Genomic DNA, 16,714 nt, shown 5'->3' with positions numbered 1-16,714 from the left:
ATCCCCCCACGACAGCGGCTGAGGGGTGACACCTGCTTGTCCCAGCCCAAGAAGGGAACAGCAGCCCCAGGGGGACACCTGGCTTGGGACCAGAAGAAGCTCAGGACAGTGAGCAGCACCCCATGGCAGGGTCAGGGAGCACATTTTATTTCTCTCCAGCACTTCCAGGGCAGGGAAGCAACGGCAGCAGTGCCACCGCAGCACAGGGCAGATCTGGGGGGCATCCAGCGGCGTCCCCTCAGATCTGAGTGCGGAAGCACAGGTCGGTGCCTGACATCTTCTGCGCATAGTCCTGCTCAAAGCGCTCGTTCTGGGCCACGGTGAAGTGGTTCTTCCAGTCCCCGGTGGTGCCTGTGGCCAGGAGAGATGGGGCTCAGCAGGGGCCGGGGCAGGCAGCGCGCCAGGCCCCCGCAGCGGCTCACCTTTGCGCATAAAGAGCGACACGCTCTGGTCCATGAGGTCAGAGGGAATACTGGTGTAGTTGGTGGCAGGGTTGTCCCTCATGGCCTCGAAGGATGTGTGTCGGGTGATGGTGTCCAGCGCCGCATCCGACAGCTTCTGCCCCAGGAACTGGGCCACCTTGGCAACCTCCCGCCGCAGGTCCTGTGCGACACAGGCCAACACTCACCCCCCCGCCAACCCCGGACCGCCTCCACACCACCATCCCTCCTGCCCCATCACCTCCTTCAAGTCCTCGTAGAAGAGGTAGAGAATGGGGTGATCCTTCCTGCGCTCCCAGTAGCCCTTGACGTGGTCGTACCAGGAACCATATGCCACTGCATGGGGAGAGCAGCCAGTAGGTGACAGTCCCCTGCAGGGTCCCCTGCATGCACTCAGGGGTGCCCTGTCCCACCTCTGCCAGCCATGAACTTCTCCAGGTACTCGGCCCATGTCCCGGGGTTTGGCAGGAGCTTGTTCATCAAATCAAAGTGGTAGTAGGAGACAGCCACGTCCTTGGCATTGCGTCCCACATAGACCATCTGCAGATGGGCCATGGATGTATGAGGGGCAGCCCCAGGAGCCCCAGCAGAAAGGATGCTCCAGCTCCTAGATCTCCTACGAACACTTAAGATGCTGGAGGTAGCAGTGGGGAGTCCTGTCTCACGGGAACAGGGCTGCTGCAATTCCCTCCAAGGCAGGGACAAGGGTAGGGCGTTACCTTGCAGCGGTTTTCCCAGAAGGATTTGGGCAGGATATGTGTCGGCAGGTGAGTCTTCACCACACGGGGGGAGTGCATGGTGGCCAGCAGGTCTGTTCCTGTGGGATCCCGGTGCAATTCCTCAGTGAAACCTTGGCAAAGACCCTTGGGACTCAGCCCCTGTGGGGTACCCCTGCACCTCACTACCTGCTGCCATCTTCCCAGGGGCAGAGAACTCCAGCATGGGCACTCTCTTGCTGATAATGTCCCGCTTGCACTTCTCAGGATCTCCACCTTGCAGGATCATATCCACAATCTCGCTGACCCAGGTGGTGCCTGGGGAAAGAAAACCATGAAGGGGAGCAGCCAGGGCAGCATTGGGTGTCTCAGCACTGACAATCCCTCAGACCTCAACCAGATGCCATAGGGGAAAAGGGAAATCTTACACAACTCTGTCCTGACAGCGCCTAAATGTGCTGCATACACCCAGGCAGTGGGTCTCAGCTGAACAACACACTTGCCTACCCCGTACCAGCACATCTGGTACTGCCTTGAGGATACTCACCGGATTTGGGGTAGGTGACCACCACAATGTCCTCAGGGCGGCTCTGGAAGGTGTCAATCCGTTCCCAGTTGTGGGCAAAGGCATTGACCATGGGGATGCCGTGCACGGTGAGGCAGGGCTGCCGCAGGTAGGGGTCCGAATCGGCCATCCTGCTGGGGACAGGGACATGGAACAGGGCTGGCTGATGAGGGCAGGTTCCCCTCACCCTCTCAGGGTGGCTGTGAGCCAGGGCAGCCTGGTCAGCTGGCACTGTGCCTGCTCAGGGAGCGGCAGTGATAGCACCAGAGCACAGACCAGAGGTCACCGCAGCCATCGCTGCACACACTGCTGGGAACAGGGATCCCAGCTGTGGGGACAGGAGCACACCCAGAGCCCCAGCAAGGACAGGGGTGCCCACAGCGTGCCAGTATCACCCAGACCCAGGGGACTAGACTAGAACAGCACCTCTTCCCTTGCCTCAGCACCCCTGGAGAGCAGGGAACTGGGTCCCTGGGGATATTGCAGGAGTCCACAGGTCGGGGGAAGGTTTAGGGCTGCTGATTGCACACAAACACAAAATGCCCCAAACCCACCACCCTGGACCCTGCAGCATGCAGCTCTGTGCAGCTGAGCATGGGCAGAGCACCCACAGGGCACCCCAGGACACCCATCTCACCTCAGACCTGCAGCTCTGTGCCGGGAGGGTGACACCAGGACAGTGACTCCAGGAGGGTGACAGCAGAGGACAGGGAGACTCGGGGCCTCCCTCGGTAATAGCAGGAAGGAGAAGGAAAGAGGCAGGGCGCTGAGGGCAGTAATGTTTGCCAGCCCAGCAGCTGTGGAAAGGGAGGAGCAAAGGCAGGGAGAAACCAGCAGCCACTGACCTGCAGGCAGGGCCACAGAGGACATCTCAGCCCCACAGGTCCCAGGCAACATCCTGCTGTGTGAGGGGAAGTAGGACACCTCTCACTGCCCACACTCACCCAGCATGCTCCCCATACACAGATTTGCCAAAACCTTCTGCAATGCCATGAGCTGCTGCTGGCAATCCCCCCACCACAGCGGCTGAGGGGTGACACCTGCTTGTCCCAGCCCAAGAAGGGAACAGCAGCCCCAGGGAGACCTGGGTCCCTGGGTTGGGACCAGCAGAACCTCAGGACAGTGAGCAGCACCCCATGGCAGGGTCAGGGAGCACATTTTATTTCTCTCCAGCACTTCCAGGGCAGGGAAGGAACGGCAGCAGTGCCACCGCAGCACAGGGCAGATCTGGGGGGCATCCAGCGGCGTCCCCTCAGATCTGAGTGCGGAAGCACAGGTCGGTGCCTGACATCTTCTGCACATAGTCCTGCTCAAAGCACTCGTTCTGGGCCACGGTGAAGTGGTTCTTCCAGTCCCCGGTGGTGCCTGTGGCCGGGAGAGATGGGGCTCAGCAGGGGCCGGGGCAGGCAGCACGCCAGGCCCCTGCAGCCGCTCACCTTTGCGCATGAAGGGCGACACGCTCTGGTCCATGAGGTCAGAGGGAATACTGGTGTAGTTGGTGGCAGGGTTGTCCCTCATGGCCTCGAAGGACGTGTGTCGGGTGATGGTGTCCAGCGCCGCATCCGACAGATTCTGCCCCAGGAACTGGGCCACCTTGGCAACCTCCCGCCGCAGGTCCTGTGCGACACAGGCTAACACTCACCCCCCCTGCCAATCCCGGACCCCCTCCACACCACCATCCCTCCTGCCCCATCACCTCCTTCAAGTCCTCATAGAAGAGGTAGAGAATGGGGTGATCCTTCCTGCGCTCCCAGTAGCCCTTGACGTGGTCGTACCAGGAACCATATGCCACTGCATGGGGAGAGCAGCCAGTAGGTGACAGTCCCCTGCAGGGTCCCCTGCATGCACTCCGGGGTGCCCTGTCCCACCTCTGCCAGCCATGAACTTCTCCAGGTACTCGGCCCATGTCCCAGGGTGAGGGTGGAATTTGTTCATCAAATCAAAGTGGTAGTAGGAGACAGCCACGTCCTTGGCATTGCGTCCCACATAGACCATCTGCAGAAAGCTTGGTGGCATGTGGGGACTTGCAAGGTCCCAACAGGGCAGGGTGCTCCCTTATGGGGCTGGGATCCCTCCAGGTAGGTTCATTCCAGCCTGTTACCTTGCAGCGGTTTTCCCAGAAGGATTTGGGCAAGATGTGAGCTGGGATGTGGGTCTTGATGATGCGAGGGGATGGCATGGCCTCCAGCTGCTTTGTGCCTGTAAGGATTTCCCCCAGAAGTAATCCCACTGTGGTGCCCACCCATACAAAAACAAACTGTCCCCATGCAGCACCCATTGCCACCCACCACCCTCTGCCACCCCACTACCTGGTGGTAACTTCCCAGGAGCAGCACACTCCATCATGGGCACCCGCTCCCAAATGACATCCTTCTTGCACTTTTCCGGGTCACCGCCTTTCAGGACCATGTCCATGATCTCACTGACCCAGGTGGTGCCTGGTGGGGAGAGGTTGGTTGTCCAGCTGATGCCATTCCCACTGAAGACCCATCTCGGGCACCAGAGGGTCACCATCTACCAGTGTTGCCTTTTGGCACACCCCTGGTCCCAGCCCAGGCACCGGCAGCATGGCCTCCCTCCCTGAGCCTGGCCCTCCTTTGGTGCCTGGGCACGCTCACCGGATTTGGGGTAGGTGACCACCACAATGTCATCAGGGCGGCTCTGGAAGGTGTCAATCCGTTCCCAGTTGTGGGCAAAGGCATTGACCATGGGGACGCCGTGCACAGTGAGCCAGGGCTGCCGCAGGTAGGGGTCCGAATCGGCCATCCTGCTGAGGACAGGAATGTGGGACAGGGATATGGCTGGCAGTGAGGAGCATCATGGGGCCATCTCCTTCCCTAGGTGCCCCAAAATCCCTGCTGTACCCAGCCATCCTGGCCTTAGGAGGGAAACCATGCCCTGCTTGCTGGCATTGCAGGAGGTGGCACCTGAGTTCTGTGGGGGTTTTGGGGTGCAGGTGGCAGTGCAGGGAGAGTGGAAGGGCATGGCCAGCTCTGGGGGTTCAGGTCAGACAGGCAGTGGGCAGCTGCCCACACCAAGCTGGCAGCGCTGTTCCTGGATGTAAATACTCTCAGGGGCATTCCTGGCTGGAGCTGCAGGCTGCTTTTCTCTTTGCTTTTTCCTCCCCATCTCCCTGTCATACGGCAGCACGGGAAGAAGCCTTGCTTTCAGGGGGCTTGAGTGAGGGTTTGACAGTCACAGGAACGCGGAGCAGAACTCAGAACTCACTCCCTAGGAAGCCTTTCCACCCACGGCTCAGGATAGAAACGCTGGACATGCCAGCGGCAAAACACCCGCGCTGTGATTTTTGGATTTTTGGAGACAAGCTTGGCGTCTTGCTCCCATCTCCCGTGGGCTTGCGGGGACACGGAGCCCCCGCACCCACCCCCGCTGGCCCTCGGCTTATGAGGCCAGGGCACCCCGAATCGCTGTGCCCAAAGTCCCCCGGCTACTTGCCTCTTTTCCGGGCGCTCTGGCAGGCAGGAGGCAAAGCTCGGACCGCCGCTTGCGGGGCGGGATTTGTTATTTTCCTTCCCCTACCCGGAAGATGGAGGCGCCGGGGGGCACCGCTGGGACAGGAGCCCGGACAGACCCGGCCCCGGTGCTGCGGTGGGAGGAGTGCGGGGAAGGGGCGAGCGGGGATGGGGACGGTCCCCAAATGCCTGTGATGAGCTGTCCGCGCTCAGCGCCCGTCCGGACGCACACGGGCAGCGGGAGTGGAAATCACAGCTTCCCTCTCCACCCGCTGAAGTAAACAAAGGGAGGAAATCCCGACCCACACCCGGGAGATTGAACATCACCCTGTCCTGGTCCAAGAGTCACCTGCGTGGACGTCCCCAGCTCCTCACACCGACGTGGGGCTTGCGAGCGGGATGTGGGGCTCAGGCTTTGGTTCTACCCCTACTTCACTCAAATATGGGTCCAAAGTTTGCGGGGTTGCAAAGCACATGTGCTCCTGGGAAAAGTGTTTAAGGGTGCCGATGATGGGGAAATGTTCTTCCTTACCTTAGCTGGGAGGGAGTGGGAAGGGCAGGAGAGATGGCAGCTGGGCAGAGTCAGCAGCTCAGCTGTTGGCAGCCTTGAGATAAACGTCCCTGATTTATCTCCAGGGCAAAGTTCCCGGTAAGATGAGGCATGCCATGGCAGGTGTTCAGGTGTTTTGCTGTCCACGTGCCAGCAAAATTGGCTGCATGTGCAAAGCCAGGAGCTGGGTAAGTACATCTTCCAGTGGAAAGCATCATGGCATTTACATGAATGTGTGAAAAGGATTTATTTCTGTGAGGCGGGTCCCCTCATAGCGCTGCTGCTCTTTAGCAGTTGGATCTGGGCTGCATCTCTTTCAGGATAGAACAACCTCATGAGACTATCTTGCCAAGAAGCTGCAGTTTTAGAATCTGAAGAACTGGCCAGAAATGGGGTGTAAATGGGGAACTTGGGGCTCCAAAGCACACCCTTCCCCCAGTGGGACAGGGACTGGTTTGCTCCAGGCATCCCAGAGCAAGGGCAAGGTGCAGCCAGGTTGAAAGGAGTGTTCTTTATCCAGCAAGGACAGTGATGTTGCTGAGCCTGGCCACACAGCAGCAGGGAGCTGTTTCCCTTCACCTTTGTTCCTACAGACCATGGGCTGCCAAGCTCCAGCTGGGCCAAGGAGAGCCTGACCACCACCCACTCTGTCAAGAAACCTGCCCCAACCCAGAGGCAGGAAAGCTCCTGTGCATGCAAGGGCTGCGGCAGCACTGGATTCGCTGGTGCTCTGGGGATTTTCCACTCATCATCGATCTTTGTTCCCTCCAGGCACCTTGGTAGGCTGGGGCAGCCCAAGCTGGCAGGGGCCAGTGGTGGTTTCTGGGAAGGTGCCTACTCCTGGTGATGCCTGACCATCACTAAAAATCCACTGTGTGCCCACCCTCTCTTCTGATGACCATGAAGGTGTTCCCAGACACTCCCTAGAATTCAGGGGGTCCAAGCCCCACCCTCATTTTCCCTGAAGGCAATGACTCAACCCCCATTTATCACAATTTATTACAAGGGGAAAAGTGAATTAGTGCAAGAATTTCCATCTGGATCCATCCTCCTGGGAAAGGAGATAAGCCCCTCACACTTCCATCTGGAAGTGGAGGTCAGAGCCTGCCATGAGCTTCTGGTAGTGCTGGTCAAAGCGCTCGTTCTGGGCCACAGTGAAGTGGTTCTTCCAGTCTCCAGAGACCCCTGGGGGCAAGAAAATAACTGGGGTAAATCCTCACACACATGACATATTTGCAGCCACAGATGGGGGCTCAAACACAATCCAGGAACATCCCTCCCAAATCCTCCACCACCGAACCCCCAGCTGAACCCCCACCTTTCCGGAGGAAGGGGGAGATGCTGTGATCCATCAAGATGGGGAGCATGGTCTCATAGTTGGCAGCAGGGTTCTTCTTCATCTCCTGGAAGGAGGTGTGGTGCAGAATCCTATCCACTATTCCCTCTGCCAACTCCTTGCCCAGGAACTGCAAGATCTTCTGCACTTCTTGCCGTGGGTCCTGCAGGGTGACTGACATGAGCAGGCTGCCAAAAAGCTGGGGGGCAACCAGGGCTCCTTCCCCTACATCCCACCCTCACCTTTTTCATGTCCTCATAGAAGAGGTAGAGTAGCTGTTTCTCCTGCTTCTTCTCCCACCATCCGCGCACGTGGTCGTACCAGGATCCGTAGGGCACTGTGGGATATGAGCAAGGGATTAGCTGGAAAGAGGAGTAGCGGGGGATGTCCTTCCCACAAGTGGCTCAGCTCACACCTTTGCCAGCCATGAAGTTCTCCAAGAACTCGGCCTTCGTGCCAGGGTCCTGGTGTATCTTGGCCATCCGGTGGAAGTAGTAGTAGGAGATGGCAACGTCCTTGGGGTTGCGGGCCATGTAGATAATCTGGAGAGAGCCAAGGATGTGTTTGGGAGGTACAGAGTGGTGCCTCCTCCCCACCAACCCAGAGCGGAGACAGGGAGCACCTGTCATGTTACCTTGCAGTCCTTCTCCCAGAAGGAGGTCGGGAGGAGCTGGACTGGGAGATGGGTCTTTACCAGCCGCGGGGATGGGGTGCTCTCCAGCTGCTCAATACCTGTGGCACAGGGGACTTAGAGGTGTGAGCCCCAGCACCCTCACCCGCACGCTGGCTCTGTTCCTTCTCCACCCAAGCCAGGCAGCCGGGCTAGGGAAACTCACCACTCATTTCCCCAGGGGCCTTCAACTCCAGGAAGGGCACGCGGTTGTAGATGGCATCCCGTCGGCACTTCTCCACATCGCCATCGTGGTAGATCATGTCCATGATCTCGCTCAGCCACGTTGTGCCTGCCACACAGGGACAGCATTGCAAAGGCTGGTGTCACCCCATCCCCCTGCACCCTCCCCCAGGACCACTCACCCGATTTGGGGTAGGTGGAGATGAGCACGTCGTCTGGACGGGCTTGGAAAGCCTTCACCCGTGGCCAGCCCTCAATGAAGCTCTTGTAGAGGGGGACGCCATGGAGGCTTCCCAGCTCCTGCACGATTTCAGCTTCCTGTTCCATGGCTGACAGTGGGTCCACACAGCACTGGCTGTCTTCCCTGCCGGCAGCCTCCACAACCTCCCAACTGGTTGGCACCTGTGCCAGGACTGTGCCTGGGGCAGTACTGGGTTTTGTGCCAGGACTGTGCCTGGGGCAGTGCCCCATCAGGCAAAGTCCAGCCCAATACACGTGGCAGAGGTACTGCCAGTGCCACAGGAGCATGCCCTGATCCCTGATAGGATACTTTGGTAACGTGGATGCTGGCCAGGCACTAAACCCAAGCCATGAGGGGTCAGGAATGGAGCCCAGCATCATCTCTCCTCCCACCTGTCTGCACTTCTCCCCCAGCCACAGCCCCTTTAATGAGTGCCATGGGGTTGTGGAGGTGCAGAGACAGCTCTGCCACCCAGGGCCCCCACACCTCTCAGGATTCCATGTGCTCTGGTGCCCAGAGCCCTGGCAGCTCCACCCTCCTGCCACACCCAAGCTGTAAAGGTTCAGGAGAGCTGGCTCAGCTATGGAGCACAGCTATGGACCTGGCTGAGGGTGCTGCAAGCAGGGGGAGTCCTCCTCTCTGCCCTCCTGAGTGCTCCTTTGATCTGTCTTGTAGGAAAGGGCTGCATAGGCTGATCTGCTCCATCCTGGATGATCTGATCCAGCAGGTTGTGCAGTACAGGAGCCCACCATGATGGAGCAGGTGCTGCTCTCGCTCCAGGAGGAGATCAAGGAGAAGCAGAAGCCAAGTGGTGCCTGGCCCAGGCCAGGTCAGTGGGGTCTCTGGGAAAGGAGGCACGAGTGCAGGATAGAGCATCTGGACCATTTGCAGAAATACAGTCTCACAATTCTGACCTTCTGTATCCAATGAGGGAGTTGGAAGACAGTAAATGGGTCTGTTACCCTGACAAAAAAAATACATGTAACATTTTCATCTGATGATAAGGAAATAACATTATGACCTTTACTTAAAATTGAAATACAGATGGTGGACAGGGTCAGCAAACTGCTACCAAAATGGTGCCATATATGGTGACAATGATATCAAAGTTCCTGGAAAAGTCTGGCAGACTTACATGGGATGGAAACATACAGGGCGATCCCCATGACAGAGAATCGGGAAAAGATGATTCCTGATCTCCTTCAATTCCCCCTGAATCTACTAGACCTGAGGGTGGAAAGGAAAACCACACACAAATAACTACTGCATTTGATCCAATTCAGGTGGCTGATTTGCAAGAGAATTTTGGCCATAAACCAGGTGATATTGAAATCCAGCAACTGGAATCCTATCAGTGGAGACACAATAATGGCCCATACATTCAGATTCCAGTATCTCATCAACAATTAATTGCTAACACCATTGAAACTCTCCAGGACAACGTCTTTTTGGCTCTTGGTTGTATTCAAGCCAGTTGTGGGTGCAGTATGCGACAGCTGCTATCACATGGGGAGGTGAAGACAGTGCTCCCTTTCCCTTAAGGGGGGATGCCACAGTGGGCTGCAATGTCCCCCCACCTCCAGCACACAGTGAGATCCCCCAGCACAGCCAGAGACCCACCATGGCTGAAGCCCAGTGCCCAGCACCCCTCCTCAGGTGCTCCAGCTTTACTGGTGCAGTTACAACGGAAAGCACTTTGGGGCCTGCCCCATGACAGCCCCTCTGCACAGCGTGGCAGTGCCCAGCCTGTTCCCAGCACAGTGGTGTAAGAGCTGTGCACACCAGCTCCTGGCTCCCTGGATTTCCCAGCACCCAGAAACTGCTAGGGTAGGACCCTGCTCCCCACTGTACCCTGAAGAGTGGGGTAGGTGGGTGCCAGCTCCTGCCACCTCCCAGGGTGTCACACAGGTCCCCTGGCCCCAGGCAGCACCATCTAGGGACAAGCACCCTGCTGTACCAGGCACAAGGCTACATCCTGCCCCACTGCCTGTTCATTTAATGCCCCACACAGAGACCCCAATGCCCCATAGTGGGGTGCACACCCCTGCTCGCCCCATGTACCCTGGCAAGGTCCCATCCCAGAGCCATGTTTCCCCTGCCAGGGAAACCTTGCATGCCCCACAGTGCCCAGCTGGGATAACCACAATCCAGGGTCCCTCTTTTAGCGTCCATTCATGGCTACGTGCAGCCTCCACTCGCTGTCATGTGCACATGGAGTGGTGCAGGAATGCAGTGCAGGAACTTGGCACTGTCCCAGCTCCAGGTGGATTTATGGGGATGACTATTAGCACTCCCATGATGGCATTAGGGAAAAAATGGATTAAAACCCTCCTCTTAGCTGGCTCATTGCTCTTTATACCAGAACTAATTTTCTCATCCATCCCACTGGGGCTTGGTGACCATCTCAGATCCCTCCCTTGTCTCTCGTCCCTCAAATTATCTGGGGGTGGTAGGCAGGAATGCGATCTGCGGCTCAGCGGGACACTTTGAGCCCCAGCTCTCGGTCCATTGCCTGAAGGAAACGTTCATTGAGGAAAAGCATCTGCCCGTGGGGCAGGAGACGGTCCAGGAGGCCATCGGCGGCATCAGGACGGAGCAGGACATCAGCGCCGGGCCCGAGGAGGCGCAGGGAGAGCAGCAGGCGGGGAGCCAGGCGCCGCAGGGTGATCTCAGCCAATGACAGATTCTCCTGGGGCTCACAAACCAAGGCGAAGGCGAGGGCCAGCACCGATAACCAGACTACTGTCACCCGCTCAGGGAATGGGTCTCCGGGGGGCATCTGGAAAACACCCCCTGGAGCATCCTGGAGGGACACCGGCTCATCGGGTAGCTGGGGAAGCTGTGGGGAGGACGGGCGCCCCAAGGACGCCTGAAGCAGTTGGCACTGGGAGGCCACTTGTCTGGAAGAGAAAAGGGGGACACTCCTGTTAAGGATTCGCACCTCATCCAGGGACAGTGACCCCTCTGCTGGGGAACAGGGTCCCAGGGGTCCTGCCGGGCTCAGGATCTCCAAAAGTGTGGATCCCATGAATGATCCCTGGGGCTCTCGCTGAGTCCTGTTCCCCGCAAGGGGAGCTGACACAGGCTCTGCTCAGGAACGGAAGGTGTCCCACAGTCAAGGGGTGGGTGTCCCAGCCCTGGGGATCAGGCAATGCCCAAGAGCCCTCCCATGAAACAAAGTGGGCATATCACGGCTGTGGGGATCCCAGGGAGAGCGAGCAGGTGTCCCAGGTCCAGAGAGTTCAGGAGACGGCGGGCAAACGGTGCCGGATGTCCCAGCAGCATGCGCAGCAAGGGGATTCCCGCGGGGGCGGGTGTCCCGCGTGTACCTGGCCACGACCAGCAGCTGCTCCTTGCGGCGGAGGCGCTGCCGGGGCCCCCCGGGGCCGGCGCCGGGGGGGGTCCCGAAGGTGCGCGCGTACAGCACGCGGCAGGGGGCGGGCCCGCCCGGGGCCAGCAGCACGAACGCCCGCACCATGGCAGCCGCACGGCCCCAGCGCGCCGGAAGCGGCGGCCCTGGCCCGGAACGAGCGGCCCTCGCGGTGGGTGGGTGGGCGGGGCGTCCCGCCGTGCAGGTCATGATTGGCCAAGGCTCGGGGGCAGCGAGAGCTGATTGGCAGGCAAAGCCCGGTGGGCGGGGAAAGGGCGCGCGGCCGAGGCGGAGGCACTGTCCCCTCATGGCACTGTCCCCTCATGAGGGAGCCCTGGCAGCCCCTCCGCAGCCATCCCTGCTCCTGTCCGTGTTCCCCTCTCGGGGTGTCTCTGTGGGTACGGCCACGGAATGCAGCACGGGGTCTGTGCCTCGAAGTGGCAGCACAGCACAGTTTTGGGATCTAAATGCGGGAGGGAGTGTGTCCCTGGGCATGGGGTGGACACGGCTGGGAGAGGACATGGGTGTAAATGTGGCTTGAGGTGGCTCAGGGGGACATGGCCAGGGCCAGCATGGAAAGGTGCTTGTCTTGTGTGCGGCATATGGACGAGTGTGTGGCTGTCACTGGGGACATGGAGGGGCCTATGGCCAGAGGGACCATGGAAAGGGACATGTCTGCGTGGAGGCATGAGACTCTTCCATGAGACCTTTCCAGCCACGGAAAACTTGTTTTTTGCCTTAGTGGCTTCAGTGGCAAAGCTGATTTTTGACAAATTCTTTATGGCTGTGTCTGGTTATTCATGGGTTGAAGGAGTGAGGGTCTTTCTGCCGTGTTCAGGGCATGTTTGATAACCCAGCTATGGTGTCCATATTCAAACTACAGTGTCATATTCCAGCTATGGTATCCAGACCAGGCATGGTGTGTGAAAGGAATAAGATGAATGTGTCTTTACAAACAGACCATGTGAATGTGCTTGTAGATAGTGCTAGGAACTTTAATAGATAGAGAAGTAACAGAAGAAACTAATAGTTCTAGAAAATGTTACTAATCAACACGGACTGTTGCTTAGCCAAGGCCGTGTGAAATTCCTGAACGTAGAGAAAAAGAACAAAGACTTAATAGAATTATGAATACCTTTATTTTTCTTCTTTCCTTTATATATCAAAAGGGGGATGCCTACCAGAGGGGGTTGTAGAGTAGGCGATTTGGGAAGTCTGTACTTTCCGAGTACCTCAGCCAATGGGGAAGAGGAAGAGGGTGATGCAGCCAGGAACTTAGGATAAAAGGGGGGCTGAGTCCCCCAACAGTCTGAGACCCTATAGGAAATTTCCATGGTCTCTCCCTTTTGGACATAAACCTCTGACAGGGTGGATTCATGTTCCTAACAGTGTCTCTCCCGGAGCTGACTCCCAGGAGTGGAGGGCCGGCCTCATCCTCAGGCAGTCTTGCTGTGTCCATCCCAGAGCAGCGCCTGGCTGGCTGCGGGCCGGGCGCTGCCGCTGCCGCCCCGGGACTGCGGGGTTGTGCCGCGGCCGCCAGGCGGCGCCGGTGCAGGGCAGGGGCGCGCAGCCGCCGCTCCGCACAGTGCCCGCCAGGGGGCGCCGCCGCCCGGGGCCGCGGGGATACACAGGGGCCCTTCCCGCGCGCCCCGTCCCAGGTCAGCCCCCGGCGACCCCTCCTACCACCGGGCCTCACCTGGTTTCTTCTCCCAGCTCTTTCCCAGAGCCACTGCCGGAAGGACGAGCCCTTCGGCCCCGCGCCGGCTCTGCTGTAACGCGGCAGAACAGCTCGAACTGGCCGCTCCCGGAGCCGCTCCTGCCCGAGTGAGCCGCGCCAGGTGTGGATCCCCCGGGAAGACGCCGGGATGCCTGCACCGAGGAGGATGATGCTGCTGCCTGCCCTCAGCACAGCCCTGCCAGCGCCCAGCCGGCTCAGCCCTCACAGAGATGCTGCAGGGAGCTGGCGGCTGCAGCTCCTTTGTGAGTCCCGTTAGTTTGCGTCTCCAGCTCGGGGAAGGTTCTCTCTAGTTTCTGCTTCACCTCCTTCACAGCTTCAGGTGATTTGCTTCTGTCCCCAGATTGTCTCAGGTTCAGCTCATAGAGTTTGTTTGTGCCTCCAGCATGTTTTAGACTCTAATTTGGTTTCACCTTCCCTGGCTTCTTTCCGGCTTCAGCTAATTTGCAGCTCCAGTTTGTTTCCATGTTCTGTGGCTCCAGTTCATTTCTGCTCTGGCTCATTACCGCTTGTGCTTGTTCAAATGATCTTGGTTTTTGACAGGGCCACAAATCAATCACTATCATAACTTAAACATGAACGGACATATTTGTACGTTGTATAAAGATGGACTAAACTTCTTGGACCAATGCAAGTGGACCTTCAGCCTCCAGTGGGATTCCCCACAGGTGCCCCAATACCGATTCCCACTGTCAGGAAAATCCACAAATGCCAGAAGTTTGTGTCCGTAAAGGAGATAGAGGAGTCCTGCAAGTTTATTCTAATAAAGGGAGGGAGTCCCACACAAGCCCCCAGGGTTTTCTCTCTCGAGGTTTCAGAGGGTGCAGCCTCTATCCTCAACTCCCAGCCGCAGTTGCCCTCTTCCTTTCTCCACTGGCTGAGGTACTCAGAAGGTACAGCCTTCCCGAGCCACCTACAATCTATCCCCCCTTGTACCTACTGTTTTACCCCAAAGTTCAGAAGTTCAGGTTTGTGCAGGCCCACTTGTGTGTTTCAGGAGCCAAGCTGTCTGGTTTCTGCAACAAACCTGCCGCCTAAAGTTACTACAGACATAAAGACCCTTTTCAAAGACTTTAATACCAATACTGTCACTCATCAAATTGGTTGTAAAGACATGAGCTTTCCTCTCACCACCTTGATGAATAATGGGAGTGAAGTTCCTAACAAGGTAAAGAACAAAGTGGTTAAGCAATGGAAGCAATAATCACAGGAATATGGAAGAGAGAAAATTGATGGCATAAATTCTTGAAGGGGATAACCACAGAAAGATAACACCCTTGTAATCCAGGATGTGTAATGATGAACTAAAAAATCCCCGGTTTTTACTGCTTCTGTAGTGAGAACTTGCCCTAGCAATGAACTTTTGCTCCTTATAATAGTAAAAACCCCACCCCAGCTCAGGCATCTCCCTCTACAAAAGGACTACTACTCACCAAGCATGGGCTATGATTTCTTGGGACATAATGGCTTTAATTTGAGGTAGAGAAAGGATGAGCCAATAACAACTTAAGCCAAGTAGTGACTTAAGTAAGACTTAACAGCCCAAGTTTGTGCCTTGGGGTGCTGGCTCTGAGATATACCACCCAGCACCTCTTTCTGTGCAGAACAGTAAATATAATTACGTGGTTAGAGAAATCTCCTTTCTTACAGTGACTGAGTTAGGTGGAGTATCTGATCTAGGTGTGTTAACCTATAGTAGCTCTCAGCCTTTTCACCACACTGTTAATTCTCTCAGTAATTTTCATACAGGGAGATGATCCAAGAAATGTTTGCACATTGTTCTAGGAGGGAAGAAACATTTTCATTGAAAATAGAGCCCTGTGGCCTCAGACTGTGTTCAGTAGCTGGTGCTATATCAAATTATTTTTCCTTCTTGTCATTACCATCCATTCTTACCTGCTACAAGATAACTGCTACCCCTCCAGCAATATCAGGGACCTATAGGGCAAGTCACTTCAGCTCTAGGTAATTTCAAGGTAGTTTATGTTGTGATGACTTCCTTGGTGTTGTTCTTTCAAGCATTATATGCCAGCCTCATGCAGAATCCAGTACATGAAGGGGCTACAAGACAGCTGAAGAGGGGCTTTGGACAAGGGCATGGAGTGATAGGACAGGGGGAGTGCCTTCAAACTGACAGAAGGCAGGTATAGATTATATATCAGGAAAAAATTCTTCCCCGTGAAGGTGTTGAGGCACTGGAACATCCCTGGAAGTGTTCCAGACCAAGCTGGGTGCTGCTTTGAGCAACCTGCTGTAGTGGCCCTGTCCATGGCAAGGGGGTTGGAACTAGATGAGCTTTGAGGTGCCTTCCAACCAAGCCATTCTATAATGCTAAGATACAAACAGGTCTGGTTCTGGCTTTTGGGGGCTGTGCTTGTGCAGTTGTGCTTTCCTTCTCTTATACCCAAACTAGATGTTTTTCCTTCCGTCTAAAATAAAAAACAAAAACAGTAGGCTGAAGCAAAATTAAACAGAAAGAGAGGAATTAATCACTCCGCTATTTAGAACAGGATGAGGATTATAAAAAGCCCCAAAGAACAAAACAAACAAATGAGCAGCCAAACCCCAAAGCACGGAAGGATGTTTTGGTACTAACCCTGCTGGTGCAGCTGCTAACATAAATGTTTTCTGACACAAGTGCATGTCACGAACCAATGTGTAACATTTAACCCATGGAGGCTTGTGTACTCAGAGCAAGGCTGGGGTGGTGATTTCTTTTGGCTGCACTGATTTCAGGTGGATTTTGCAATTCTGCTTTGCTTCACTTCTGAAAAAAATCAGAAATGCCTTCATGAAATCTGGCAGAGAGCTGATGGCATTGGAGTGGCTGGAACTGGAAAAATCTAGGAAAACCTGAGCTTCCTAGTGCTGCAAGGCTTAGTTTGGCAAGTGAAAGGAAATTCATTTGCATTCTCACAGTCCATCCTCTTGATCAGGGAAAAGAATTTCCAGTGGCTGTCTGAAACCACCTCTTACTAAACAAATAATCAGCTCCAAAGTGAAGTTCTTGATTCAAAATAATGTTGTTCACCATTTACTGAGCAAAGTGTTCTTATCTGCCTTTTAAGGGGAAAACTACTTTATGAGAATAGAAATCCTCTTAGGTCATCAACCTGTACCCTGAAGCAGCTTTTCTTGCATTCTCTTTCCTCCTCACTGTTGGGTTTCTTGGGTTATTTTAAATTTACAGTTACTGTCACATTTACAGTGGAGATGTGTGCAGCAGGTTGAGTAAGCTGCCTCCCTCAAAATGAGCACATTTACACTGTGCTGTTTGATTTCTTGGTGAAAATCATATCTGTGGAGGGACAGAATGTAAGAAAATGAAGATAGTGCTGCAGGCAGTCTCACACCTGAGGAGTTGCAGCTGTACTAATCACCAAAGATTAGGAGCAGGCCTGCCTTTAAATAGGCCACAGCTGTGTCCAATAAGAA

General features: G+C 55.9%; 4 protein-coding genes across 7 annotated transcripts; all 4 read right to left on the bottom strand.

The window, feature by feature from the left end:
- Window positions 1-125: 125 nt before the first annotated feature.
- Window positions 126-2,881, bottom strand: LOC135446751 (sulfotransferase 1B1-like). 2 transcript variants are annotated; one of them, XM_064710989.1, is made up of 8 exons: window positions 2,359-2,881; window positions 1,704-1,852; window positions 1,346-1,474; window positions 1,160-1,257; window positions 854-980; window positions 682-776; window positions 423-603; window positions 126-351 (listed from the first exon to the last, which is right to left on the bottom strand). In XM_064710989.1, the coding sequence occupies exons 1-8, from the start codon at window positions 2,616-2,618 to the stop codon at window positions 239-241; spliced, it is 1,152 nt and encodes a 383-aa protein (XP_064567059.1). In that variant the 5' UTR covers window positions 2,619-2,881; the 3' UTR covers window positions 126-238. The 2 variants fall into 2 exon arrangements, with proteins under 2 accessions (XP_064567059.1, XP_064567058.1); XM_064710988.1 differs by having other exon boundaries at window positions 1,704-1,855; window positions 2,359-2,616.
- Window positions 2,861-5,313, bottom strand: LOC135446753 (sulfotransferase 1B1-like). 2 transcript variants are annotated; one of them, XM_064710990.1, is made up of 8 exons: window positions 5,178-5,313; window positions 4,340-4,488; window positions 4,031-4,159; window positions 3,823-3,920; window positions 3,590-3,716; window positions 3,418-3,512; window positions 3,158-3,338; window positions 2,861-3,086 (listed from the first exon to the last, which is right to left on the bottom strand). In XM_064710990.1, the coding sequence occupies exons 2-8, from the start codon at window positions 4,485-4,487 to the stop codon at window positions 2,974-2,976; spliced, it is 891 nt and encodes a 296-aa protein (XP_064567060.1). In that variant the 5' UTR covers window position 4,488; window positions 5,178-5,313; the 3' UTR covers window positions 2,861-2,973. The 2 variants fall into 2 exon arrangements, with proteins under 2 accessions (XP_064567060.1, XP_064567061.1); XM_064710991.1 differs by having other exon boundaries at window positions 4,340-4,491; window positions 5,178-5,228.
- Window positions 5,314-6,725: 1,412 nt separating this feature from the next.
- LOC135446749 (sulfotransferase 1 family member D1-like) lies at window positions 6,726-9,093 on the bottom strand. 2 transcript variants are annotated; one of them, XM_064710986.1, is made up of 8 exons: window positions 8,776-9,093; window positions 8,116-8,352; window positions 7,917-8,042; window positions 7,715-7,812; window positions 7,496-7,622; window positions 7,323-7,417; window positions 7,063-7,243; window positions 6,746-6,929 (listed from the first exon to the last, which is right to left on the bottom strand). In XM_064710986.1, exons 1-8 carry the CDS (start codon window positions 8,924-8,926, stop codon window positions 6,817-6,819), a joined length of 1,128 nt encoding a protein of 375 aa, XP_064567056.1. In that variant the 5' UTR covers window positions 8,927-9,093; the 3' UTR covers window positions 6,746-6,816. The 2 variants fall into 2 exon arrangements, with proteins under 2 accessions (XP_064567055.1, XP_064567056.1); XM_064710985.1 differs by having other exon boundaries at window positions 6,726-6,929; window positions 8,116-8,870.
- A 68-nt stretch (window positions 9,094-9,161) lies between these two features.
- AP5S1 (adaptor related protein complex 5 subunit sigma 1) lies at window positions 9,162-11,667 on the bottom strand. The gene is made up of 2 exons (XM_064710987.1): window positions 11,504-11,667; window positions 9,162-11,074 (listed from the first exon to the last, which is right to left on the bottom strand). Exons 1-2 carry the CDS (start codon window positions 11,650-11,652, stop codon window positions 10,648-10,650), a joined length of 576 nt encoding a protein of 191 aa, XP_064567057.1. The 5' UTR covers window positions 11,653-11,667; the 3' UTR covers window positions 9,162-10,647.
- Window positions 11,668-16,714: the final 5,047 nt, after the last annotated feature.

The sequence above is a fragment of the Zonotrichia leucophrys genome, chromosome 4 (genome assembly GCF_028769735.1).
Source record: "Zonotrichia leucophrys gambelii isolate GWCS_2022_RI chromosome 4, RI_Zleu_2.0, whole genome shotgun sequence".
Taxonomy (NCBI): Eukaryota; Metazoa; Chordata; class Aves; order Passeriformes; family Passerellidae; genus Zonotrichia; species Zonotrichia leucophrys.
The sequence above is the reverse complement of the archived record's forward strand: the minus strand, read 5'-3'. Positions and strand labels throughout refer to the sequence as shown.

Coding starts and splice junctions, on each gene's coding strand:
- LOC135446749 (XM_064710985.1), bottom strand. CDS start 8,554: ATGATGCTGGGCTCCATTCCTGACCCCTCATGGCTTGGGTTTAGTGCC. Junction 8,043..8,115: donor CTCCACCTACCCCAAATCGG/GTGAGTGGTCCT, acceptor CCTGTGTGGCAG/GCACAACGTGGCTGAGCGAG. Junction 6,930..7,062: donor CTCCCCCTTCCTCCGGAAAG/GTGGGGGTTCAG, acceptor TCTTGCCCCCAG/GGGTCTCTGGAGACTGGAAG.
- LOC135446751 (XM_064710989.1), bottom strand. CDS start 2,618: ATGTTGCCTGGGACCTGTGGGGCTGAGATGTCCTCTGTGGCCCTGCCT. Junction 1,853..2,358: donor CACAGAGCTGCAGGTCTGAG/GTGAGATGGGTG, acceptor TGTCCCCAGCAG/GATGGCCGATTCGGACCCCT. Junction 352..422: donor GTCGCTCTTTATGCGCAAAG/GTGAGCCGCTGC, acceptor TCCTGGCCACAG/GCACCACCGGGGACTGGAAG.
- LOC135446753 (XM_064710990.1), bottom strand. CDS start 4,487: ATGGCCGATTCGGACCCCTACCTGCGGCAGCCCTGGCTCACTGTGCAC. Junction 4,160..4,339: donor GGTCACCTACCCCAAATCCG/GTGAGCGTGCCC, acceptor TCTCCCCACCAG/GCACCACCTGGGTCAGTGAG. Junction 3,339..3,417: donor TCTATGAGGACTTGAAGGAG/GTGATGGGGCAG, acceptor TGTGTCGCACAG/GACCTGCGGCGGGAGGTTGC.
- AP5S1 (XM_064710987.1), bottom strand. CDS start 11,652: ATGGTGCGGGCGTTCGTGCTGCTGGCCCCGGGCGGGCCCGCCCCCTGC. Junction 11,075..11,503: donor CAGCTGCTGGTCGTGGCCAG/GTACACGCGGGA, acceptor TTTCTCTTCCAG/ACAAGTGGCCTCCCAGTGCC.